This window comes from Clupea harengus, chromosome 12 (assembly GCF_900700415.2).
Source record: "Clupea harengus chromosome 12, Ch_v2.0.2, whole genome shotgun sequence".
Classification (NCBI taxonomy): Eukaryota; Metazoa; Chordata; class Actinopteri; order Clupeiformes; family Clupeidae; genus Clupea; species Clupea harengus.
The window spans coordinates 23,660,016-23,686,930 of record NC_045163.1 but is presented as its reverse complement, the minus strand read 5'-3'; the positions used below and the strand labels follow the sequence as shown (position 1 = coordinate 23,686,930).

Sequence of the window (26,915 nt, the reverse complement as noted above, 5' to 3'; positions counted from 1 at the left end):
GAACAGCACCTAAAGCCAAGTTAAATATTGTGAAGGATCTGTGGTGATGCTGTTGGGCTGTTTCCCTCCAATGGTCTTGGCAGTATTGTTTGCATACACGGCATTATGGATTCCAGGAAGCACCAGGTGATTTTAAATCAAAATCTTTATGCCTCTGCTAGGAAGCTGAAAGTTGGTCGTGGTTGGATCTTCCAGCGGGACAACGATCCGAAACACACATCAAAATCCACTCAAAAGTGGTTAAATGAACGCAACGTCAAGCTTTTTGCCAGGGATCCTAACCTAAATCCAGTTTAAAAACCCGTGGGTTGAAAACCTCCAGGGGTCAGTGCGCAAGAGAAGACCCAGGACTCGACAAGGTCTGGAGAGGTTCTGCATTGAGGAATGATCTTGAAAATCCTTCTTCTGAGTTCTCAAGTCTTTGAGAGACATAACAAGAGAAGACTCAGTGCTGGTGTCTTGGCAAAAGGGGTTTGGTTGCACTAAATACTAAATGAGGGGGTGCCGATAATTTACGACTGGCATGGTTTGTTTTCTAAAATGAAATGTATTTCACCACCACCTCTCACTTTGTATGTCTTGTTCTCCCTGCAGTATGTACTGTAGTTGGGCATAGTGTTGTTTTTTTTTAGGTAATTTTGAAATCTATATCTGTTTCCATCTCTCTCTCTTGGATGGCTTGAGTCCAGACCTTCTCTCGGGTGTTTATTAAAAGGTAGTCATTTTTAGGTCAAAACCTGTGTGGGGCCCAGCCAAGGTCATCTCGCTCTCCTCCACCTCTCTAGTCCACTTTCATTCGCAGCCTCTTTCTTGGCCCCCATTCAGAGATGGTTTGAGTGGAGTACTTAGTGTTCCCCATTGTACCAGTGCAGGCTGCTGAAGTTTTGGGTAGTCTCACAGTGGAGTGATATAGCTAGTTAGCTGTTCTAATTCGGTTCACTTCTTATGCATTCTAGTGTTTTAAGGTACATATACGGACAGCATGAATCCATGTTATCAATATTAAAGGAGCTAACTTACTAAGTAGCTATTTCTGTTTTGAATGACGATATAGGGATTTTTGAGTGAGAGACATGGTTGGTTAGCATTGATGGAGGAAGGTTATTCACTTCTTCATCCAACACATTTTAAGAAGTGACTTTTCAAACAATATTTGTGTGTGTGTGTGTGTGTGTGTGTGTGTGTTGGTTGTAAAAGCAGCATTGTATGTTAAAGCTCTTCTCTGACTAAGCCTCTGGTGTAAGCTTGTGAGAGATTCTGTCAGAGAGGTATGCAAAGCTGTTAAGAGCGTGACTGGCACTGGAATACACACACACACACACACACACACACACACACACACATTGTCTCCGATATACACACACAAGTCTTTCAGTCTTTGCCAGTCATTAATGCATGCACAAATACAAACACATACTTATTTCCTTATATACAGTACTCAAACTTATCACTGTCCACTAATGCGCATTGTACACCCAGTTCATGGAAGGGACACCGTTTCCCCGCTCAAAAGTCTCTAAATAACTGAGGAATACTTGAAATAAGCTTTGAAATAAGTTTGAGTTGAAGACTTGGAAAGCTGTTTCACACCCCGCTGCATCGACATCTTCCGGCTGGACCGTGACTACGCTTTAACTGGAACTTGCCTTGGAACTAATGGTGCCTCTCAGAGATACGAATACTCCTGACGGAGTGGATATCTCACATACTTTACAGTGTTTTACATTAGAGGCCCTGCACTGTACTTTAACGAATAGAACTTTTCACCCAAAATTAAGATCGTTCCGATGTGTACGTCATCTCTCGGCCAAAACCTTAAACCGTGAAGGGAATCTCTGAGTTTGCTGCGTGTGTTTTGTTTCCAGAGAACATGAACACGATGGCCCTCACTAGGTGGCCTGCGCACTGCTCACTGCTCACTGCTCCCCTGGCAGACTGAACAGCTCCTGCATTGTCACGGCGACATCCTCTCTGGAGCTGGAGCAGACTGGAGCAGCCTGCACCCCACCCCACCACACCCCACCCCACCACACCCCTCCCCAACCCACCCCACTCCTCCTTCCCTCCCCACCCCTCCTTCCCTCCCCCCCCACCCCTCTCACTCCCTCCCTCCCCATCCCTACCCCTCTCCTTCCCTCCCTTCTTCCATTCCCCACCCCAACCTACTCTGCTCTGCTCCGCTCCGCTCTGCTCTGCTTGTTTCCTTCCCTCTGCTCCCTGGCTAAGTGTGCCACTCATTTGTCGGAGCGCTCTGGCAGCCAGAGTTCTGTTTTTACTTTGTCAGGCCCCGTGATCGTGTCATCCAGTGGTGAGTCTGTGCCCGTGTCTGTGTCGTGCCCGTGTTGTGTTTTTTGCTGGAGGAGAGCTGGCACACGGGAGGGCAGCTGCCTCCCAATCCCTCGTGGTGTTGTTTTGAAGTCCTCTGCTCCTCCTTACACATCCACCCAGTAGGACCTGGCGCACCACCCCCAGACACACACACACACACACACACACACACACACACACACGCAGAAGCAGAAGCAGAAGCGTACACACGCACACACGCACACACACACACACACAAGCAGAAGCGTACACACACACATCTTGCATCAGGATGCTGCGCACATATGTACACGCTAGCATAATGACGAGGTGAGGTGAGGGGTGTAGCCGCCTCTCTGCCCCCCCCCCCCCCCCCCCATCCCCCAAACCCCACCCCCATCTCCAGGGGCTCTGTGGCTCTGTGGCTCCAGGTTGTGGGCCTGCTGACAAGGCCCGGTGATGATGTAGGCGGCGGCCGTTAGCGTGCTCCCAGTGGGCCCCCGGTGCAGCCCCAGACAGGCCGCTCTCTGTCTGCCCTCCCTGCGTGTTTCCCCCGCTGTCAACCTCCAGCACAGGAGGCAGTGGGGCGGGGGTAGCCGTGACTACAGGAGGTCCTTTCCCCTCCCACCCCTAACCCCTAACCTGCCCCTCTCCGCTTCCCTTCCGCTGTCCCTGCCCCCAACTCCACCGCCCCACCCTACCCCACCCTACCCCACCCCATCCCACACCACCACAACTCCATCTCACACACCTCCTCCCCCCCCCCCTGCTCTGGGCCATGCCAGCTGCTGCAGCTCTTTCAGAACTGTCGCCTGGCAACTGTCGCTCGGCGGCACTGGGGTGTCAGGAGGGGTGCGGGCCGCAGCAGGTCTGAACGAGCTCTCAGGGGACCCCTCTGAGCCTAGCCTTCAAGCCCCTCAAAACACACACACACACACACACACACACACACACACACACACACACACACACACAGGCACGCACAGAGCAATACGACCCAGAGGAAGCACTTGTCACAGTGCAGGAAGTCCTTCTAAGCTCTTGAAAAATAATAGCCTATTATTTGTTTGGGTGTTTAGCCAGAGCCCTTATCTCATCCAGAGCCCCGCCTCTCTTCCGATTGGGCTGTCTTGAGAGAGGTCAGGAGGATTCTCCTCTTGCAAACTCTAGCCTCAAGTTCATAGAGTGGTAACTTTTTATTTGGCGTAAGAAGTTGTTCTTGTAAAGAAACGGTGTAAAGTGTGTAAAAAAGTGAAAGTGTCAAACAAAACTCACTACTATCGCAAACGTCCTCAGAGTAACAGTAGTTTACAAATGTGGAATATTGTTTGTTTTATTTACTACTTTTGAAATGAATTGCTTGACCCCGTGTTCAAATGTGAAATGCAAAATCAAACATATTTGCTGTTGGTAACACACAACTGAAAATTCTATTCCCACCAGATGCTCACAGTACCATCAGTTCAACATTTGAGAAATAAGTACATATGGTGATTGCCATACAGTGCCTCACACAGAAAATGTTTGATGCGCATGTGTGTGTGTGCATGTGTGTGCGCGTGCGTGCCCAATCTACCCCCTCAAAACTGTAGTGTGGTCAGTGCTTAGCGTCTGATTGAGAGCCTCAGGTGGAAGGCTGTTGCATCAGTGACAGCGGCCCTGGCCACGGCTGGCTTTTATCCCAGCCTGATGCTTCTGAGCGTCAGATTAAAAGTGATCCCTTAATTACCGTCAGTGTCCAGACAGGCCCGTCACTTCCCATGAGCGCTAGCAGCCAGTGGGATCTCTCTCTTCACCAGGCACCGGGGCTCAGGCCCACCCTTGACTCAGCTCTTAGTGTTCTGTGGGAGGAGAGGGTGAGTCAGCAAAAAAGACACTGGCAGGATATGGATATGGATATGGATTTTTTTCTTCTTCTTTCTTCTCAGTATGTCGTAGTGTGTGTTTAATATGATATGAAAGTCATGTTTTGTATTGCATGAGGTGTCACGTGCTTTGAACAAAATAGGACATTTTAGTTTTAGCAGTTTGCTAATGTGGGTTTTAGCTGATGTAGAAACCCTATAAAAGCTCAAGGCACCAGCTTTACTTATGGGAAAGTGGAGTTTGACAACCCGTCCCCCCCCCCCCCCCCCCCCCTTTCCTTCCGTCTTCTCTCTTCCTTTCAGGGCTCCGTAATTCCTCTCTCCTCTCTCTCCATCGCTCTCCTGTTCCACTTTGTACCGCGCTCCTCCTCGACATGTTCCCATACTCGGGAACGCCGGAAAGAGTGCAGGGTGCCCAGGCGGCGGAGGATTAAGCCCCTTGAGCCCCGCCCATGGAAAAAAAGGACTTGATGGATCAAACAGAGCCACTCTAAAATCCCATGAAATCAGCCAACAAGATTATTTGGCTCCTGCCTGAAAGGAGGGGGGGGGGGGTGGATTGGAGGGCAGAATCACTTTGCCCCACGAGAAGTGATTGTGTGTTAGTGTGTGTGTGTGTGATTGTGTGTGTGTGTTTGTGTGTGTGTTAGTGTGTGTGTGTGTGTGTGTGTGTGTGTTAGTGTGTGTGTGTGATTGTGTGTGTGTGTGTGTGTGTGTGTGTGTGTGATTGTGTGTGTGTGTGTGTGTGTGTGTGTGTGGGAGAACATCAGAGACGTGAGGTGGTCATACTGAGGTGTTGTCTGTTCCGTGCCAGCATTCTTCAGAGACGGTTCTATGGAACGTTCCCCTCTGCCACCTCCACTGCTGTGGATCCCAGTGAGTGATTCCTCCATCGGGCCCATAGGGTGGCTGACACATCTGCCATCTTTTGGGGGTGGGGGGGGGGGGGGGTCTGCGAGAGCCGAGTCTCTGCACAGTGAACTTCAAGAGAGCGGCCTTTGATAAGGGGCTTTGCAGCCCTCCGGCCCAAAGCTCTCCTTTGATCTGATGTGTGTTGTGAATGCACATGACTATGCCAGAGGCGGATCCAGCACCCATGATGTCTGTATGTGGCACAGTCTATTGTGTGTGTGTGTGTGTGTGTGTGTGTGTGTGTGTGCACACCATAGTCCCTCTGACATGAGCACAGAGGAGTGGTGTGGTACTTCTGCAAACAGGCAGAGTGAGCAAGAGTGTGGTTTGGGAAGTAAGTGGTGTTGCAGGTCAGAATGGTAATTCAGTTCCAGTTCCTCTTTCAGTTCCCAGTAATTGTTGATATATTAGATGCGTGTGTGTGTGTGTGTGTGTGTGTGTGTGTGTGTGTGTGTGTGTGTGTGTTGGAGTGCCCTCTATGCAGTGATTGTATCAGTGATTGTGTCTGCCCATGGTGCTGTGTGTGAGTGAGAGAAAGTGTGCATGTAGAAGAAAACCGACCTCTCCCAGACTCTTCTGAAAGGAATGTTTCAGGGCAGTGTGGGACCAGACAGCAGCTCTCTTTCAACACCCCTCACACCTCTCTCAACTGCTCTCTCTCTCTCTCTCTCTCTCTCTCAACTGCTCTCTCTCTCTCTCTCTCTCTCTCTCTCTCTCTCTCTCAACTGCTCTCTATCTCTCTCTCTCTCAACTGCTCTCTCTCTCTATCTCTCTCTCTCAACTGCTCTCTCTCTCTATCTCTCTCTCTCAACTGCTCTCTATCTCTCTTTCTCTCTCTCTGTTTCTCTCTCTGTTTATCTCTCTCTCATTCTCTCTCTGTTTCTCTCTGTCTCATTCTCTCTCTCTGTTTCTCTCTCTATCTCTCTCACTTATTCTCTTTCTCTGTTTCACTCTCTCTATCCCTCTCTCATTCTCTCTCTCTCGTTCTCTCTCTGTTTCTCTCTCTCTATCGCTCTCTCATTCTCTCTCCATCTCTCTCTCTTTCTGTCTCTCTCTTTCTGTCTCTCTCTCTCTGTTTCACTCTCTCTCTCTCCCTCTCCTTTGCTGTCACTATCTCCCCTACTCTCGTTCTCTCTCTCTAACATCACCTCTCTGTGTTTGTCATTCTGTGCTGTACTGGTGCGTCTCCTTACCTATGAACTAAAACAAGTACGTGCCGCATACATAAACACATCATACAGTGAGTGGCCATAGAATGGAAAGCATGTAAGCAGGCTGTAGGATTGCTGCTTGACCATTCACTCTGGGTCCATACTGCTGCAGTGACCATTCACTCTGGGTCCATACTGATGTAATGACCATTCACTCTGGGTCCATACTGCTGCAGTGACCATTCACTCTGGGTCCATACTGATGTAGTGACCATTCACTCTGGGTCCATACTGCTGTAATGACCATTCACTCTGGGTCCACACTGATGTAATGACCATTAACTCTGGGTCCATACTGCTGTAGTGACCATTCACTCTGGGTCCATACTGCTGCAGTGACCATTCACTCTGGGTCCATACTGCTGTAGTGACCATTCACTCTGGGTCCATACTGATGTATCGACCATTCACTCTGGGTCCATACTGTAATGTCTATACTGCTGTAATGAAGACAGTGATTCACTATAGGGTCCATACTGCTGTAATGAAGAGAGTGAGTTCACTCTGGGTCCATACTGTAATGTCCATACTGCTGTAATGAAGAGAGTGAGTTCACTCTGGGTCCACACTGCTGTACTGAAGAGAGTGAGTTCACTCTGGGTCCATACTGCTGTAATGAAGAGAGTGAGTTCACTATAGGGTCCATACTGCTGTAATGAAGAGAGTGAGTTCACTCTGGGTCCATACTGCTGTACTGAAGAGAGTGAGGGACATGTGGTGAGGAAGTGAGCAAAAGAGGGAACTCTGAAGCTTACGTTATTAGCAGAAACTCTTGGTCAAGTCAGTCAGTGAACTACGACCTAGATAAGGTCATGGGGCGTTCTTTTTCTGAAACATTTCCAAGACACAGTGTTGGACGATATGTGACCTACAGCAACTTTTTTTTCTGGCTCAAGCACCTGTCATCAGTGACCACTGAAAAGTCCCTTCACTTCAACACTCAGCTGTTCAATGTGAGGCGAGAGCTGTAGGGGTCGGGGCTGGGGCCTCTGGAAAAGGGCCCCTTTTCGAAGGCGTTTGGCCAATCTATCTAGCAGGGAGATCTGTGGCTGTGGCAAAAACATGCTGTAGTGACCCAGTCTTTAGATGAGTGGGTGGTGTGTGTGACGCAGAGGGGGTTACTCAGACGCTCTTGCCCACTTCCTGGAGAGGCGTGGATGGATGGAGGGAGAGGGCGGGGGGGGTGGCTCTGACACCTTCTGCCCTGGTCCCTAATCAGTCTTTCAGCCTCTCAGCCTGCCTGTACACCCCCCCCCCCCCTGCCTCTAACTCCTCCCTGGATTCCCTGCCAGGGTCCCTATCATCCTCTGATCAAATATTAATGCGCTCTTCTCGGCCTGCTCACTAATCCAAAGCCAATTAATATTATCTGTCAATTATTTACAGATCCGGAGGTGCGCAGGCGATTCCCGGAGGACTACATCGACCAGGTTTGGAATGCATAATTAACTCTCTCTTTCTTTCTTTCACTCCTGTTTCTCTCCTCTACGTCCCACTGCCTCCTCCTCCCGCATGGCCATTAGTGTAATTTTCTTCTCCTCTCTCCCTCTCTCTCTCTCTCTCTCTTTCTTTCTTTCTTTCTCTCTCTCTCTCTCTCCATTTCTTTTACCCTCCCTGCATCACACATTTCTATCCCTCTGTTTGATGTCTTCTTTCCTTTTTTATGTGTGTGCATCAGCCCTTTAGTCATAAATGGTTGACATTTTGTGTGTGTGTGAGAGTGTGTGTGTGTGTGTGTATGTATATGTGTGTGTGTGTGTGTGTGTGTGTCGGTGTGAGAGAGTTAATGCATGCTTTCTGAGAAACATGGACCTGGTTTGGTGTGTGTGTGTGTGTGTGTGTGTGTGTGTGGACTTGTTTAGCCTTTACCATATCAGCACTGGCGCACATGCATACACGCACGCACGCACACACGCACGCACGCACGCACACACACATTCCACAAAAGCAAATGAAAAGAAAAACATGAAAGATTAATATAAGACGAATTAATTAATCAGCATTTGTCGAATGAAAATGAGACCCCCTTTTGAAATAAACATGGTGCTTGATAAAAAATGTGAAAATTCTTCTTTCAAGCCAAAGAAAGGATTCTGGTCAAAGAATACTTATGAAATATGACCATGTTAAATATACACAGGGCACCGAGCTGGGAGGTGGAGGTGGTGTGTATATGTGTTAGTGTGTGCAAACGTGTGTGTGGGGGGGGGGGGGGGGGGGGGGGGTGCATCTGATATTCTACGTATTTTTCGAGAGCGTCAAGCCTCTCCTGGCTAATTGCACTGTCACTCTCCCCGCCGTGGTGGTCTTTCTACCTGATGTGCTCGTATCTGAAAACGCAGCATGAAAGACGATGGAAAATTCCTCCTCAAGGTTGTCTGCTGTCAGGAGACATTCAGGTGTGTTTGTTTCAGACGGGCCTCATGATGGTAATTGCTTTGGATGTCCGTAAAAAGCTGGCGCGCGTATCATATGGACCGTAAATAAACAGAGAGCCAAACGCATTCTTTCATCTGCTCGACAGCCATTCTTAAATCAGGGGGTCGCGTGGCACTGGAAATGAAAACGTTCGTTACCATAGAGCTTCTGGTGTGTGCGTTTTTTTTTTTTTTTTTTTTTGCAAGTTAGTAGCCTGGAGTTATTGTTTGCCTCCTCTTCAAAACAAAAACACAGCGGATAGCACATTTTTTCTCCTCCTATTGTAAATGGCCTTGTAACCAGGCAGGGCTCTAATCACCCAGCTCTGTTTATCTGAGAGGACACAAACAGTATCTTTCCACCCCCCACCACACACACACACACACACACACTCACACACACACACACACACACACACACACACACACACACACACTGCTGTTCTGTAGGAGAAAGGAAAGCCAGTGCCTTTGTTGTGAGCGAATGTTTTATCCTAGCCCGTCTTTGTTGTGCATTGCAAGGGATACGAGTTCAGACGGCCCAATGGCACACTTCTTAGAGAGAGCAAAACGCAGAGAAGGAGGAAGAAAGAAGAACAGCTGAGCACAGCCGAGCCAGAGACAATAAGCGTGGACGGGATAGAAAGTGAGCAGGAGTCGAAAAGCAGGAACATGGGTTCGAAGATGAAGGGATGGGTTTAGGAAGAGAGATGCTGGGCGAAGGGAGATGAGACTGGTCTGAAATGGGAGGAACAAGAAAAAGCGGGAGGGAGGGAGGGAGGGAGATAGAAGAGCAAAAGGAATGGGAAGATGCAGGAGGGGATAATGACAGTCAGCCCTTTGGCTTTGCTTGAGCCACCATACCACACTCTTCACTCGCTCTTTGTAGTTCACAGAGCTGTGAGCAAAGGGAGTTGGAGAAAGGGAGAGAGTGAGAAAGAGAAAGAGAGAAAGAAAGAAAGAGACAGATAGAGAGAGAGAGAGAGAGAGAGAGATATTGTGGAGATGCTAAAGAGTGCAGATAAAAGATGGCTTGCACACAAAAATGGTGTTGGTGCCAGTTCCGCACTTTCTCTTTCTCTCCCTCTCTCTCTCTCTCTCTCTCACATTGTCCTAATCACCTCGGCCGAGGCCAGAGGCCAGGGAGAGAGCGCTGAACACCAGCAAAGTGTTTCTCAACTCCCAGAATGCACTGGGGCTTTACGACTCCAAATCAGACATATCCTCGCGCCTCTTTTTGAGCCCACCGCCGTTGCTGATGCGAGCAGGTGCCTTCATGAACACAAACGGCAGCATCAATAATGCATCCAACGCTTCGCTCTTTCTCGGGTACCATTCACACTTCTCTCACAGTACTGTTCAATCCATTATGGCTCCTCCAGTTTCTCGTTAGCGTGGCCTAGTGTGGCCCCCACTGGTGCTACTGAACACACCTGAGCCGGGGAGACTCGGGAGGGACATTTTTACACATAGAGGCTGTGCTGGTGATAAATACAACCCCGGTCTCATTACCTGTGTGGTTTCCTCTCTCTCTCTCTCTCTCCCTCTGTCTCTGTTTGTATGCCTGTGTGTATCGGCACGTCCGTCTCTTCATCTGTTTCTCTCCCCCTCTCTGTTTGTGCCTCAAAAATGCAAATGGTTCTTTTGATTCAAAGTGGAGGTGTAACTGGTGGCAGCTCCCTCTTCTCTTAGCGAGAAGTAATTAAAACAAAGCTATCTTTCTCTTTTTCTCACTTTCACTCTCACTCTCTCTGTGTCTCTCTCTCTCCCTCCCCTTCTCCTCTGATGCCACTGTACCACTGTGACACACGCTTTGAATCCTTTAAATTAGCCAGTTGCCGCCTCTGTCTGCAGCTCACAACGCCACGTTGTTTTTTTTTTTTCCCCTCTCTTTTTTCTTCCCCCTCGTCCTCTTTAACACAGAGAGAAATGTTTTCTTGAAGTACGAGCTCCTTTGATGTTCGCCTGGCATCCGCGGACCGTTTTTTAACTCAAAGGCACAGCGGGCCGGAATTAGCGTGCGTTTAGCTCGGGAATATTCAGATGGGTGACCTCCGAAGAGAGAAAGCGGCGAGCCAACGCAGCGCTGGAATCCTTGCGCACAGACAAAGGAAGGAGATGTTTTTTCGCTTTGGTCTCTGTGTACTGACAACGTCTGCCCTTGATGGAGTCGTAAATGTGTGCGTGGTGTTTTTTTTTTTTTTAACTACATTCACTGCGAGCGGGTGCTAGGTTTTCACACAGCATCCAACTCGCTACGACACCCTCTGTGTCAGGTCAGTAATGACCGATGCTGCACCTGCGGATGCTACCTTCTTCCTCGTAAGGAATTGGCTCGGTTCATACACGGCAAGGGATGACAGCACGGCAGAGACAACGCATGTGAAACATTGACTAGTTTTTGGTGCTGCAAACAAATCCTGAAGTTATCATCTCAAAGTTTTCTAAAAGATACACTGTACTGTCCAACTAGAAGTTGTACAATATAAGTACATGTGCAGTTCTACAACACTGTCAGTTTACTACAAACATTTTATATTTAAGTTTTCTGTCCTCTAAATATTTTGCAGAAGGACATCTCTTGTGTGTGAAAGTGGAGTCACAAACCCTGTGCTTATCTGGGGCAGGGACTGTGCCAGCCCTATCTGTTGGAGCCAGATTGGTGTCTAGACGCTAATCATGGCTAACGGTAAAAACTCCAGGGTTGACGCTTGGAAGGAAAAAAAGCAAAGCCTGCTGCTATTGTGTCTCTATCCCTTGAGGAGCTAATTGTGATGTGGTACCTGGTGCTTGTGTAATGGTTTGGGGTGTATCTCTTAATTGCGCCTCACCTTAGTCAAGCGTTGCTTCACCGAAGAGGACACCTGGCGGCCCATATGGTGTCACCACTGCCGCCAGTGCAGACAACAGCTTAGCATCTGGAGGAAGAGAGTTGAGCGGGAGTGTGTGTGTGTGTGTGTGTGTGTGTGTGAGAAACAGAGGAAATAGAGAGAGAGAGAGATAGAGAGATAGAGAGAGAGAGAGAGAGATAGAGATATATATATATATTTAGAGAGAGAGGGAGAGAGATAGAGAGATAGCGATATATATATATATATTTAGAGAGAGAGAGAGAGAGGAAAGAGAGAGAGGGATAATGACAGAGGGAAGAGAGAGAGAGAAACAAGTGCAAGTGTGAGGAGGGAAAATTAGGCTACTACCCCCCCCCCCCCCCAAACACACATCCTTACACACCGCTCAGCTTGTCCTTCACCCAGTCCCACCTCCACCTTTTCAGCTGTCTTCACCGCTCTTCCGGTTCCTTTCTCAAAAGCAGGTGAGACAGTGACTTGGTGTTTGGCACCATCTTGAAATACATGCCAGCCCACAGTCATAGAATAGGACACATTAATGCTTGGCAAGCACAGTCTCTCTGTGCCAGATGATTTCTAAAGCATGTCCTTGGTTTTTGTTTCAAAAATGATTAGGGACGAAGCAGGAGTGTGTGTGTGTGTGTGTGTGGAGGGGGGAGGGGGAGGGTTGCTAACTAGCAGTGTTTCTACAGGTCTTCCCATGGTTTGAACTTTTGCAGATCGATACTTTTGTCAGCTTTGTCCAGAAAAATAGACGGGCTTTAGAAGTGGATGAAATCGGGCGACCTGCCTTTGAACTGCCAAACCTAGAGGCCACGGTCTCTCTCACGCGCCAAAAGGAAGTTGAATCAGCGGATGCGTAATCTCAGTTTAGCCTCTCCGACACTAATGAATAATATATCGCCTTGCCCTCGCCCGAGAATCGCTGGCAGCGAGTGAATAATTGATGCCCTCCATTATTTGTCGCCTTCTTGAGTCCCCCCCCCCCCCCCCCCCTTTTTTTTTCAACAGACGCCAGGAGATTGAGGTTGGGGTCAGTGCGCTTCCTAGAAGGCAAACCACTGACTGTGGCTCAGGTCTTTTCATTTGAATATGATACCGCTGATTCAAAGAAGCAGTGCTGGATAAAACTCCAGTGCAATAAATAGGGCCCCTTTTCACTGACACTCTCTCTATCTTACTCCCTCTGTGTCTCTGTGTTCCAATCTGTCTCAGTTTGTCTCTTTGTGTGTCCATCTGTCTCGCGCTGTCTTTGTGCGGGCCTCTCAATAAAGGGCCTTTCACACTCCGCTGCGGCGGTCCCAGAGCTGGCCCGGATTAAGGTGCCTGGGTCTCGGCACTGATCCGGTTGCAACCACGAAGCCTGGTCAAACCCCGGGCTTGCACGGCAAAGCTCCTGCTGTCTCCGTGATTGTGTCTCAGGGGTAGTCACAGGTTGGCTGGGCCGGAGCAACACTGGAGCCGGAGCGGTCGCCCCCAGAGAGGCATAGGGGTTCTCATAATGGCCGACCAGGGGAGGGGTCAGATTAGAGACACTGATCAATTCATTCAGCCTTTTTGTGGAGCTGGACCTCTTGGCTCTAGTTCCAGGGGGTTCTGTGAGGCTCTATGAAAAGGGTAGACACATGCTAACTTCATGCTAATCCCTTGTACGGATATGAGTGCATAGTGGGCATGCACTTGGGCATAGAGATGACTTATTTTCCGTTATCAGACTCAATCTAAAATTCAATTATTAAACGCATTAAATACGTACATCCTCAGCTTTGGCATTTCCGTTCGTTGGGTATAGCACAAATGTTTTTAGTTTACAGTCGAATGCATTGGGACCTAACCAGAGGTTCACTTTGTCTCCAGCAGACAAAATACTCCCCTCCCTATCAACATTTGTGTGTGTGTGTGTTTCTATCTCCCAGTGTTTGGTAATGATGGACTGAATCCACTGAGCTTCAGTCAGAAACAAACGGCGGTGGCTGCGGGGCACAGAATCACATCATAGCTCCTCTCCCCATCCCTCAGTCTCTTTCATCTCTTCTGGGTTAGCACCCGCGGGAGTGACCACACAGAGGAGCGAAGTCAAACAAACGTCCAGCGCTAATCTATCAACATGCTCATTAATCACTCGCGTGCAGCTGTATGTCTCCTTTCCTCTCCTTTGTTTGTTTGTTTGTTTGTTTGTGTGTGTTTATTTCAATTGTGTTTTTTTTTTTTTTTTTTAACTCCTCCTGCTTCAGGGCCCTCAACAAACCCCCACTGCGTCTGAGCGCGTTCGTTTCTCTGTTGCAACGTTGCCTTTAGGCTAACTTTCAAGCGGCCTGGCTCTAATCTAAAATCCATAACTGATAAAAGCTGTGTTATTTAGACAGATGAGAGCAAGCAAGCGTTGTTCCCAGGCATAATGAGCTGGAGGTGCGTTGACGCCGCCCCTCCCCAAACCCCCCCATCTTAATGAAGTAGCCGTATGCAGTCCACCATGGCTTTATTAAAGCATTTCATCACTCGGGCCGACACGCCAGGAAAACGCCTCTCCCAATGAGGGCTGGCCCGACAGGAAATGACTCGCTCTCAAATCACCGGGGCACGCACAGGGGCCAGGGGTTAGGTCTGCTTTAGGCACGGGGGCGCTTGTTCGCAAAAGAAATGGTGTTTTGTGTTAACATAGCGGATCACAGGCGAAGGTGTCAGAGTAGTTTATTGTAGCTCCAATACAAACAGATTTAACTTGTGCTGTATTTATTCCCCCCCCAGTGGTGTGCAGATGAAAATGGCTTCACACGCCGACCGACATCAAAGTGCTCTTTGCTGAATTCGCTTGACTGATCAGCCCAGACATCAGATAGCAGGAGCCTCACTGTAGTGCTGCTTCATTGTGAGCATGTTTAGTGGGAAGCCCTGTGCGAGGGTGGTGCGTGTAAACAGTGAATATTTTGGAAGGCTTGTGGAGCTTGTGGAGGAGAATGCAAGGAGAGTTGAGAATTCTGTTGGTTGCCAACTTCATTTGAGCACTGATTTAAAGATATGGGGACTGGGATACAACTGTGTGTTGGTATAGGTGTAGGGGCACAGCATGTGTTGCACGGCTCCTAAATGTACAGCCTACATATATTTTCTTTATGTAGTCTGCGCATATAATGCTGCTGCTGCTTTTCTGTGTGTGTGTGTGTGTGTGTGTGTGGGGGGGGGGGGGGGGGGGGGGGGTGGTAGGTAGGTAGAGTGGGGGTTAGTTGTGTGAAAGTGGAAGCCTTAGGATAAGGGACCCCAGGTGCTGGTGGTGGATCAGGCAGGCAAGCGACAGCGGCTGCCCAGAACTAGTGCCCCTCCAGTAGGGAGAGCGGTGCGGAGCTTGGGGGTAGAGTTTGGTGGTGGTAGGGGGGGGTGGGGGTGTGTAGGCTCCGGCCCAGACAGCCTCTGCTGCAGCACAAGTGTGGCGATTAAGACAGGAATTGGGGGGTGGTAGGTTGGGGTGCGGTGGGGTGGGGATGGGTTGGGTTGGTGGCGGCTGTTTGATGCTGCAATTAAAACTCAGGTCTAGTCACGAAGGCAGGGGGGCTATTGGGGAGGGGGGACGCAATAAAGCGAGGTGACTGATATGTTGCACTTTGGGTCCAGACACACACACACACACACACACACACACATACACACACACACACGTACACACACATACACACTTTGCTCTGAAAAAAAAATCTGTTTCCTATTTCTGGAAATCACTAAGCTGTCCCGGTGTTTCAATAATGATGGACGATTATTACTTCTGGACCGCTTTACAATGCATAAGCTCGTTAAAGCTAACGACCTGATCATTTCACTCAAGTATCCTCTCTGAATTATTCTGAGTGTTTAAACTCTGTGTGTGCTTGTGTGTATGTGTGTGTGTGTGTGTGTTTTTTTTACATGTTTTGGTTTCACCCGTGTTAAAATCATAGAAATTTTGAGGCCTAAGTGGCCATTTAGATGATTAGAAATGGACAGACTGCCAGACCCAGCTATGACTGTCTCTGACTCGGTCTGCAACCCGTTCTCTCTGTCTGTGTGTGTGTGTGTGTGTGTGTGTGTGTGTGTGTGTGCGTGTGCGTCCGCGTGCGTGCGTGTGCGCTTCAGTCAGCAGTATAGTCATAGCCGGGTATGATAGATTGTCACAGATATTCATGTATAGGTGGCATATCTCCCCACAGACAAACTACTTCATATGGAAATCATAGTGAGACAGAAATCTGTGTTCAGCCCATTTGTAATCATTGGCAACATCCTCAATACTGAAATGCACAACTCATTTAACTAATTGAACTCATCGTGGAAGTACAGGGCCCCAGGCAAATGCACAATTTATTTGGTGACAAAGAGTGAGAGCTATGTATTGGCTTGCTATTCCTCAGAAGTGAGTATAGGCGCTTTTCCACGGCAAGAACTAATTTACACATCTACAGGAATGGCCCACCGCTCTGTCTGTTTTGTCTTCTGGTTCTCCATCACGGTGCAGAAACTACTGCACTGGCACGTTGATGTAGCCTAATCATTTTGCTCTTCAATCGCAGTGTTAATTCCAAGCATGACAAAATAACGATACACTTTGCCAGCGGCAACATTAGGCCGCTAAACCAGATCATTTCTAAATAACGTTTGGATTAAATAACGTTTGGTCACAATACCAAGAATATAGTAGTTGATTCTAAAACCAGTGAACTTCCACAGAAAATAATAAATAGGCCTACAGTAAAATGAGATTTCAGTTATCAGGTATAGCTCAATGACTGTGTGTGTGTGTGTGTGTGTGTTAGTACTGTTTTCTTACACACACACACATACACACACACACACACATACACTTCTGTACACTCAGAGTGCAAGCAGTAGTTTCAATTTACTGAAATGGTGACAGACCATTTGTCTGGAAATATTTATTTCAAATGCTAATGTTATTTTTTGATGACCGATGACACAGACTGAACGGTAGCCTCCTACTATGAGTTATGGTTACATTATGTTAGCCTAAACAAGGTAGCCTTTAGCATTTAGCCATTACAAACCTCGTATACAACATTTACACGTATACAACAGAATTTACTATTAATCCCTGATGATCCGCCTTGAACGCAAAGTACTTCCATACGCGACTCTTACTGTTTTTCTTTTCGGTGAGTCGAGGCGGAGGTGTCGTACCTACAGTACTGTAGAAAAACAAGTACAATCATGTTTTCAGGATTTTGGCATCGACTTGGTGCAAAGTATCGGTTCTTGTGACATCCTTGAATTTTGCTCTATAGTTGATTTAAATGGCTACATCGCAGCTGTTATTACTTGATAAATGAAGATGCCAACACCACTGTTAAAAAATATTCTTGCTGGTTTTAAAAACGGTGCACGTTGTTTTCCAATCACATCACATTTAACCAATTAGTGGACTGCCCTAAAATGTTTGAGGTATGAATGAAGTGGTCCTCAGTCTGTTGTGTGGGAACTGGGGACTTGTGGGATCGGTGCGATGCACAAGGCAGATCTTTTACATGCCTGCTGGGGGATCCTGCAGCTTACAGACCCTATCTCCAGCGAGCAGTGCTGTGTCTGAGTCAGCAGGACTCCATGGTGGGATGCAGGTTGAGCGGAGGGTGGAGCTCATTGGAGGTTCTCCTTCAAGCATTTGTTTGGTATCTCACTACGGGGTAAGCTTCCCCCCTGCATATCTTTCAGAAGCACTTTTAACACTACACCCACCATGATGGGCTGGTCACATCACTTCTGATGTTCGGGAAGGGCCACCCCCCCCCACCTTTATAATTTTATCTCTTCTCGCTCAGAAGCAACCTGTTCAGGTTTTATGGTAATTTTCCACAGAGTGGAGCTAACCTCTCTCTGGTCGGCGGCTAATAAATTGCACAGCAGTATTCAACGCGATAGATAGGCTTGTCTCCCAACCAGTTTGTCCCCAAACAGTGGTTACGATTCAGTCAAGCTTGCTAGTCACGAAACTGGAGTTACGCTGAACAAAAGGCTTCTCCGGCTCCCACCGCAAAGGAAGAAAAGCCAGTGCGTGCATGTGTGCTTGGAACAACATCTCCGCAAAAGATACTGACCCCTGACCCCTGGTGCAACACGCCCAAGACACACTACCCCCATGGGCACCTGCGTCCACCATGCTTGACTTCTCATAAAGAGTCTACGTTGTTGGCTAGCTCGCCATGTTAGCTTGACAGAACAGGGCCCCATGATGGTGGAGCCTACCATGCTTGGCGCTCAGTCCCAGGACACCCCAGCGAGCACCAGTGCGGGCTGGGATGATCAGATGGACGAATCAACTCCACTGCTTGGTGACCCCCCCGGATGCGGAGTTGGATTCACAGGACGGATCAGACAACATCCTGTCATCCGACGACAACAATGATCCGTTTTGGCAGTCTCCCAGCAATGCCCAAAGCCCTCTGCAACCTAAGCACTGATGCTACAGTCGATGATGGGGATTCCCCAGTTATCTGCGTGAGTCTGTACGATGATGTTTGCAAGCGACGAAGGATGCAGCTCATTTTCTTGAAGCAGAGATTACTACTCTGCGAGAGAAAGGAGTGATTTAAGTAGTACCTCCAACACAGAGTCAAGCCGCTTCTACTCAATGTACTTTGTAGTTCCCATGAAGGGAGGGGGGCACGAGACCTATATTGGATCTGAGAGCGTTAAACAAGCATCTAAGACGATACAGGTTCCGAATGCTGACACACTTGGCGCTGCTGAGGCTTGTGCACCCAGGCGATTGGTTCAATCTGATAAACAAATACTTTCACATGCCCATTTATCCCCCTCACAGAAAGTTTCTCAGAATCGCCTTCCAGGGTGTGATCTGCAAGTGTTTGGTGCTTCTGTTCAGCCTCTCTCTAAGCCTCAGGGCGAATGGAATCCGACTGGCTAGTGGCTGCAAAGTCAAAGCAGGAAGCTGTTGCACACATAGAATCCCTAATGACGCCCCTGTGTTCACTGGGGTTTCAGGTCAACTTAACGAAAAGTGTACTAAACCCCACTCAGTCGATAACTTTCATCGGGCTATCTCTAGACTCACATTGAGAGCTTGCCTATCCCCAGACAGGACAGAGACGTTTCATGCATGTTTCGTTGGGGGAATCTATGTGACACTGAAATTATGCCACAGACTTCTGGGTATGATTGTTTCAGTACTGGTCACTGGTTACTGCCACTGGTCACTGTTCCCCTAGGCAGTCTGCACATGAGGGCTTTTTAACGCTGAACGGCAAAACTCGGCCTGGACCCGTCGCTCTGACCCTGATTCATACACACACACACACACACACACACACACGCTGCTGAATTGTAACCCTGCGTCAGTGGAAGCATCCGTGTTTGCACGCCACTTGGCACAGTATGCACCAGGAAAGTGATCACTACCGATGTGTGTCTATAGAGATGGGGTGCCACCCACGGGGGGAGGTCAGTGAATGGACAGTCAGGGCCTGCGCTGAGCTCACATCAGTGTCCCAGAGCTCATTGCGGTGTTCCTGACGCTTCTTGCAACGACACAAGCCAGCACACAGACCGACTCTCTGGAGTGATGCCAACCTCCCCTCGCTCAGGGTGACGTGATGCCAACCTCGTCTCGCTCAGGGTGACGCATGTGCCAGGGGTGTGGAATTAGGGAGCGGATCTACTCTCCGGGGGCCAACCTCATTCCAGGGAAACGTCACCCAGATGTGGCGTAACAGATCTGGTCACGTCTCGGTCACCCATCAGTGGACCCGGGAGGGAAGGCCTCCAGAGAGAATGCGCAACGTCCCCCTGTTCTTCTCACTGAACGTCGCGGAGGCTCCACAAGGAGTGGTTAAGTAGTAGTTAGAGGAGATGGCATTAGAGGAAAGATAAGGAGAGGTGGAGAAAGGTGTAGGAAGGTGGAGGAAGGGAGAGGAAGTGTAAATTAGGATGGAGATGCTGTATGCTGTATGCACAGCCATGGGATGCTGTATGCTGTATGCACAGCCATGGGATGCTGTATGCTGTATGCACAGCCATGGGATGCTGTATGCTGTATGCACAGCCATGGGATGCTGTATGCACAGCCATGAGATGCTGTATGCACAGCCATGTGATGCTGCCATGAGATGCTGTATGCTGTATGCACAGCCATGAGATGCTGTATGCTGTATGCACAGCCATGGGATGCTGTATGCACAGCCATGAGATGCTGTATGCACAGCCATGTGATGCTGCCATGAGATGCTGTATGCTGTATGCACAGCCATGAGATGCTGTATGCTGTATGCACAGCCATGAGATGCTGTATGCACAGCCATGTGATGCTGCCATGAGATGCTGTATGCACAGCAATGGGATGCTGTATGCTGTATGCACAGCCATGAGATGCTGTATGCACAGCAATGGGATGCTGTATGCTGTATGCACAGCCATGGGATGCTGTATGCTGTATGCACAGCCATGGGATGCTGTATGCTGTATGCACAGCCATGGGATGCTGTATGCTGTATGCACAGCCATGGGATGCTGTATGCACAGCCATGAGATGCTGTATGCTGTATGCACAGCCATGGGATGCTGTATACTGTATGCACAGCCATGGGATGCTGTATGCTGTATGCACAGCCATGGGATGCTGTATGCTGTATGCACAGCCATGGGATGCTGTATGCACAGCCATGAGATGCTGTATGCTGTATGCACAGCCATGGGATGCTGTATACTGTATGCACAGCCATGGGATGCTGTATGCTGTATGCACAGCCATGGGATGCTGTATGCACAGCCATGGGATGCTGTATGGTGTATGCAGCCATGGGATGCTGTATGCTCAGCCATGGGCTCTACCGTTGTGCAGGTACTTGCTCTATCAGGCCCGAGGGGAAATCTTTCATCTCCTCCCAGAATGCCTGGCTCTCTGGGCTTGGCCCATGGAGAGTTAAACTTAAACTTAACTTAACTTTGGCGAGTTCAACTTAACACGTTGTGGCCAGAATGTTGTGATGACCATTCAAAGTGCGAGAGCACTATTTACATACTGTGTAGGATGCTAAGTGCCCTTTGTTTGAGGACTGGTGCACTGTCATTATGGGAATTGTGGGTAATGTAGTCTATGGTGGGACTACACCTACAGTGCACTCATTAAGGGAAGTGTCCTTTTAGTGTTGTGTTGTCATTCTGTCAAACCCTCCTTGATAAAGGGGTAAGCCTTCTCTACAATCAGAGTTTATTATGCTGCTATATCTGTAGGGTTGGGAATCTCTTGGCACCTCACGATTCGATTCGATTCCGATTCAGAGGTCAACGATTCGATTCTAAACCGATTATCGATTCTAAACCGATTATCGATTATCAATTCTAAACCGATAAAACAATTATCGATGCATCTCGATTTTTAAAACATTTGCCTTTTTGTTAGTCTCAAATGACTTCCTACTTTGTGTTTGATAATTAAAGAAAATCAACAGATTTACCTTCTCTATTTTTTTATTGGAGAAAAAGTTTTTCCTTGTCACAATTATGACTTTCTATGAACAATGCAATAATCGATTTCAAATTTCAACACAAAATGAATGTGTAAAAAAAAAAAAAAAAAAAAAAAAAACCCACCCCTAGATATCTGCATGTTGTGTGGGATGTGCCCCACCTGTCATGCTATCAGACCACTAGGGTTATGGTTGTAACCTAAAGAAACACAGATCCTACAGTGTATGTTTTTTGGATGGGTATTGATGGAAGTTTCTCAGAGATAACCCCATCCCATCCAACCCATTGCTGGTCTTTTTGCAGAATTTACAGAATCCTTTTGTGTGTCTGTGTGTGTCTGTGTGTGCAGGCGTGGGCGTGCGTGGGCGTGCGTGGGCGTGCGTGGGCATGCGTGCGTGTGTGCGTGCATTTGTGTATTTTTGTGGTGAGAGGTGTTGGTGTTGTGATCTTCCATAATAAGGGTTTAGAAGGAAATCAAGGAGCATTCGTGTGTGTGTGTGTGTGTGTGTGTGTGTGTGTGTGTGTGTGTGTGTGTGTGTGTGTGTGTGTGTGTGTGTGTGTGTGCGTGCTGGCAGAGGTCAGTCTCTGACTCAGATTTGGACCTGTATTATACTCACACACTATTCACTGCCAATTTGAGTGAGTCACAAACCTACGCCCTGACAAATCACAGAAGAAAAATGAAAACTTGTTCTCGTGTCCGTAAACTTCACACCACACTCTCCGTTCATCTGTAGTGTGATTTGAACTACCATGTACGGTCATGGTGTAATGGGAACTGGTGCGTGGGATCATGTGCGGTGTGAATGCAGTCGTGACAAACAGGGGCAGGTACACCAGCCTGTTTTCCACTGCCACCTGCTCCCTGCTGTTAGCAGGCCCTCCCCTGAGGCCTGCAGGTACCTGTATGGGGAGGTGAGGCCGGGTCCCTCGCACCCTGCGCCATGGCAACGGGCCCTCCTCGGGTCGGTTGCCCGGGGGGACATGTTTTGTTTGGTGAGGATAGTTTCTACCATGCTGGTTTGCTCCGGCTGAATGGCTCCTGCAGGGGTTGGGAGTCCCAGCTCAGGTTGGGCATGAATGCCTTCTCCCACTTCTCCCATTTCTCCCTTCACTCTTTCATTCTTGCTTTCTTTTGTCTTCTCCCTGCCTGTCTCTGTCTCTCTTTATCGTTCTCTCTCTCTCTGCCCAGTGGCTCATGCTTCTGAAGGATCCCTTTTTTCTTTGTCTCTCTGTGTCTCTCTCTCTGTGTTCTTTTTTTTTTCACTCTCGCTCTCCCTTTTTAGCTGTTTCACTTCTTTTTCTTTTGCTCTCCCCTCTCCTCTCTCTCTCTCCATCTCCCCCTCTCTCTCCATCCCTCTGTCTCTCTATCTCTCTCTCTCTCTTTCTCTCTCTCCATCCCTCTCTCTCTATCTCTCTCTCCATCTCTCTCTCTCCTTCTCTCTATCTCTCTCTCTTTCTCTCTCTCCATCCCTCTCTCTCTATCTCTCTCCATCTCTCTCTCTCCTTCTCTCTCTCTCTCTCCATCTATCTCTCTCACCATATCTCTCTCTTTCTCTCTCTATCCATCCCTCTCTCTCTACACCTCTCTCTCCTTCTTTCTCTCTCACCATATATCTCTCCTAAGTCTCTCTCTCTCCTCTCTCTCTCTCCATCTCTCTATATCTTTCTCTCTCACCATATCTCTCTCTTTCTCTTTCTCTCTCCACCTCCATCCCTCCATCCCTCCATCCCTCTCTCCCTCGGTCGGAGGCCCCTGCTGGCCCTCTGCTCTAATCCCAGGGCCCCTGTGGAACAGCTGAAGAAGAGGCAGAGCGACTTTGCCAGTGCTGCCTCCCTCTGGACCCCTTCTCCCCCTCCGCCCCCCCTCTCTCTGACTCCACCGGCCTCCTCCCTCGTCTCCATGGCTCACTGTTGTCCATATGGTGGGGCAGCTCCTCTCCCCGAGGGCCCTGTTAACACTGCTCAGCCTCCGCCCTCCCAACCAACCCCCCCTTCAGCTGCCCCTACACCTCCTGACCCACCCCCCCCCCCCCCGCCCCCGCCCCCACACACACACACACACACACACACACACACACACACACACACACACACACACACACACACACGCGCGCACACATGCACCACACTTATTTGTTTCCTTTGTGTGTGTGTCCTTTCTCTCTCTTGCTCACTCTTCCCCCCCTCCTTTTTTTTTCATGTGGCCATTGTGACTTCCCCAGCTTTGATTGACTGTGGCTGTATTATGTTGTTCCTCTCCTTCCATCCCTCCCTCTCTCCCTCTGCCCCCTTCCTCTCCCTCTCTCTCTCTCCATCCCTCCCTCTCTCCCTCTGCCCCCTTCCTCTCCCTATCTCTCTCCATCCCTCCCTCTCTCCCTCTGCCCCCCTCTCCTTACCTCCCTCTCTCTCCATCCCTCCCTCTCTCCCTCCTTCCTTCCCTCCCTCTCTCCCTCCCTCTCTCCCTCCCTCTGCCTCCTCTCTCTCTCTCTCCCTCCTTCCCTCCCTCCTTCTCTCCCTCTGCCCCCCTCTCCTCTCACCTTTAGCCCTTAACACATCCTTTCCTTCTCCTCCATCCTCTGGCCTCATCTGTCTTCCATTTCACTGGGCCACAGTCTGTTATATGGTGTGGTGTAGTTAATACTTAGATTTATTGGTCCCTTTAGATGTATAAATGATCTCCTTTTCTCTCTCCCTCTCTCCCTCTCTCTCTCTCTCTCTCTCTCTCTCTCTCTCCCTCCCTCCACCCCCCTCCCCCCTCCACAGGAAACCCTGCAGACGCTGCCGAGGTTCTGCTTCCCCTTCAGCGCGGACAGGTAAGGCTTGTCATCGGACCGCTGCTTCTGAGGGTCTCCTGTGTGCAGCCGCTCCTCCCGGGAATTACCGTGGAGGTTTAAAAAGTCTTCCACGCTCCCTGGAGGACACCTTTGTGTGTGTGTGTGTGTGTGTGTGTGTGTGTGTGTGTGTGTGTGTGTGTGTGTGTGTGTGTGTGTTTGATGCATGGGAGGTTGGAGTGGAGTGGTGTCCTTGTCTTTTTACAGTGTGATTTAGCTGTCCCAGCTGGCCACTGCCCTCTTGATGGCAGGGCTCTCCTCCATGCGGGGAGTGGTGGGAGCAGCAGCAGCTCAGTGTGCTTTCATAAACATGTGATCTATTAATCATTAGGCTTAATTAAGTGTAGGCATATTTGCCCTCACAAAGATTGAGAGGGTGTATTTGTTGTATTGACCCCCGTGACCCTAATCAATTTGAACTTTGTCCAACGTATGTTCCTCCATGTATATTTAATAATTAGTGAGTAGATCTTCGTGTGGAGTCGTTGGACTACCCAGGTAATCGTTTATTAAAAATATCACATGCTCCTAAGCATTACTAATTGATGTATTCAGTTGTTTAATATGGCATCTTGAATGCCATAGTAGGTGTTGCAATAATTTTAATTAAAGTGTTTAAATACTCAATTTATTCTCGTACAACTCAACACCTGCTCTTAATTTTTTTTTTGTTTTAAAGCGTGATTGAGAATTAAAGTATTTAATACGTAATTAAATTGAGGAGTTAGCTTTTTATTTAAGATATTTATGGGTTCGTTTAGACATTATTCATCTGGCACAGGCAACGCTCCAGAGAAGTGCAGGTACAGACCGCGCTTGCTGTGTTGTCTGATGAAATTGATATGACATTTACATGCAGTCGAATGAATGTCTCCCGCTCCCACTACTTAATTCACAAAGCCACTTTCCAACACACAGACCCAGGTGAAACTGGCACGAGGAGAGCCAGGCTGAAACTGCACACTACCGCCACCTGCAGCCCAGCAGTGTTAGTGCAGCCTTGCAGTCACCTTGAGTCATTCTGGGTCACCATCAGCCATGCCGTGCCGTGACAAATATTTACCCCCCTGGATTAAAAAAAGGCATTTAAGCCACTTAAAGATGTTTGACGTTTGGCTCTGCGTGTGGGTTAGAGGAGTTGCTGCCCTGTATGGGGGCACTGCCATGATATGATGCCCTGTGGGGGTGCTGTGGCTCTGCTGTAGCGGCTGCGTGGCCCCTGCCACCGTGGGGGCTGTTTGTCAGGCCAGACTGTAACCCCCCCCCCCCCCCCCAAGGCCCTAACTGTGAACCCCCCCCCCCAGGCCCTAACTGTGACCCCCCCCCCCCCCCCCCCCCCAAGGCCCTGACTGTGAGACAGGGAGGCAGGAGCTGAAGACAGGCTAAGGGCAGATAAACTGGGTTAGGCCTGATCTCTGAGCACTGGTGTATATGCCATATGTGTTTAAATCGACTGTGTGCTGATCTGAATTAATATGTACTGTTCACTTCCTGTGAAGGGACTTTTGTGTTTGTAATTAGGTAAATCAGACATTTTTTTTTTAATCTTTTTCCATTGTGGTTTGATTTTTCTTTTCTTTTTTTCTCTCTCTCTTTTCTACATTTTCTTCATTTTTCAATCTCTTTGTCTCCCTCCCTCCTCGACTCTCTTTCACTCTCTCTCTCTCTCTCTCTCTCTCTCTCTCTCTCTCTCTCTCTGTGTCTGTCTCTCGTCTCAGTCTGTCAGTAAGCCAGGTGGGCCAGAACTTCACCTTTGTTCTGACTGACATCGAGAGCAAGCAGCGGTTCGGCTTCTGCCGCCTGTCATCAGGGGCGCACAGCTGCCACTGCATCCTGAGGTGAGTGTGAGTGTGTGTGTGTGTGTGTGTGTGTGTGTGTGTGTGTGTGTGTGTGTGTGTGTGTGTGTCTGTGTGTGTGTGTGTGTGTGTGTGTGTGTGTGTGTGTGTGTGTGTGTGTGTTGTGTATGCCACCCTCCATGTCATTATCTTTTTTGTGTCAGTTTGCATTTGCATAGATGGAACTCCTGGCATGTGTGCCCTTTCATTTTTTTCTAGCTGATTTATATACCAGTGTACAGGCGTATGAATTATGATAATAACAATAAGAAGAAGAAGAAGAAGAATACAAATAAATGTAATAAGTAATAAGTCTGATTCAATTCTATATTATTGCACATTATTGCAGTTTTTGGCGTTAATTGAACAGTTCTCATAACCTCAGCGCCTTTGCAGCCCTTCACACATCTGTCTCTGTAGCTCAGCTGGTGCACGTGCAATCTTAGTATTGAAACATGGAATTAAATACCCCACTCCTTTGAAACTAAATACCTTCCTCTTTTCCCACCTCGGGATCCTTACCATCACTAACTCAGTGCTACCTTAGAGTAACTATACTATAACATTATGGGCCAGTTGAACTTAAGCTTGTTATTGTTTTTCCAATAACTAAATATTCAGATGATTCCAATAACTACTTGGAAGGCATTATATTTTTAGTTTTAAGCATGTGTGTGTGATATCTGTGTGTTGTATTTGGCTGAGGGCTGAGGTGGTAGCCGTGGCGGTCGTCCACCCTGAGCCCAGCTCTCATCGCTGGGCAGCTGGTGTGTGTGTCCTGTGCTGTGGGCAGCGTGGTGGCCCCGCTAAAGGACAACACCATTTCCTGCTGATCCCCTCCGTCCTGGCCTTTGAAACCGTACCACCAGAGAGCCTTTGTTTAGTCTAAGAGCCGTCATACTTCCACAGGCCACCCCTGGATTTCTTCTCTGCTCTTTCCTTTTTGCTTTTTCTCCTGCTCCATTTGTGGGTTCCCCCCCCCCCCCCCCCCAGCCCTCCCCTCCGTCGCTTTTCTCTCAGTAAGCCTGTTCCTTTTGCCTGGACATTGTAATTGTTCAGCACTGAGATTTGAGACATCACGCTTAATAGCCTTAAATCAACCCGGCAAGGCTCGGTGCAGTTTGGAAGGGCCGTATCCCGAAATAGTTCAGACCGTGCTGTTTATTGAACTCTTTTTTTTTTCCCTTTTCTTTTCTTTTTTTCCCCCCATTCTCTTTACTCCC

The 26,915-nt window shown here is 48.6% G+C and overlaps 1 protein-coding gene across 5 annotated transcripts in view; it reads left to right on the top strand.

Annotated features, from left to right (window-relative positions):
* The window catches only part of dennd1a (DENN/MADD domain containing 1A), a 96,571-nt gene that overhangs the window by 11,215 nt on the left and 58,441 nt on the right, over positions 1 to 26,915 (top strand). For all 5 annotated transcript variants that reach the window (XM_031578157.2, XM_031578155.2, XM_031578159.2 and 2 more), the window contains exons 3-5: positions 7,682 to 7,725; positions 23,790 to 23,839; positions 25,576 to 25,695. In XM_031578157.2, the coding sequence (XP_031434017.1) occupies positions 7,682 to 7,725; positions 23,790 to 23,839; positions 25,576 to 25,695 (214 nt within the window). The remainder of the gene's footprint in view (positions 1 to 7,681; positions 7,726 to 23,789; positions 23,840 to 25,575; positions 25,696 to 26,915) is intronic.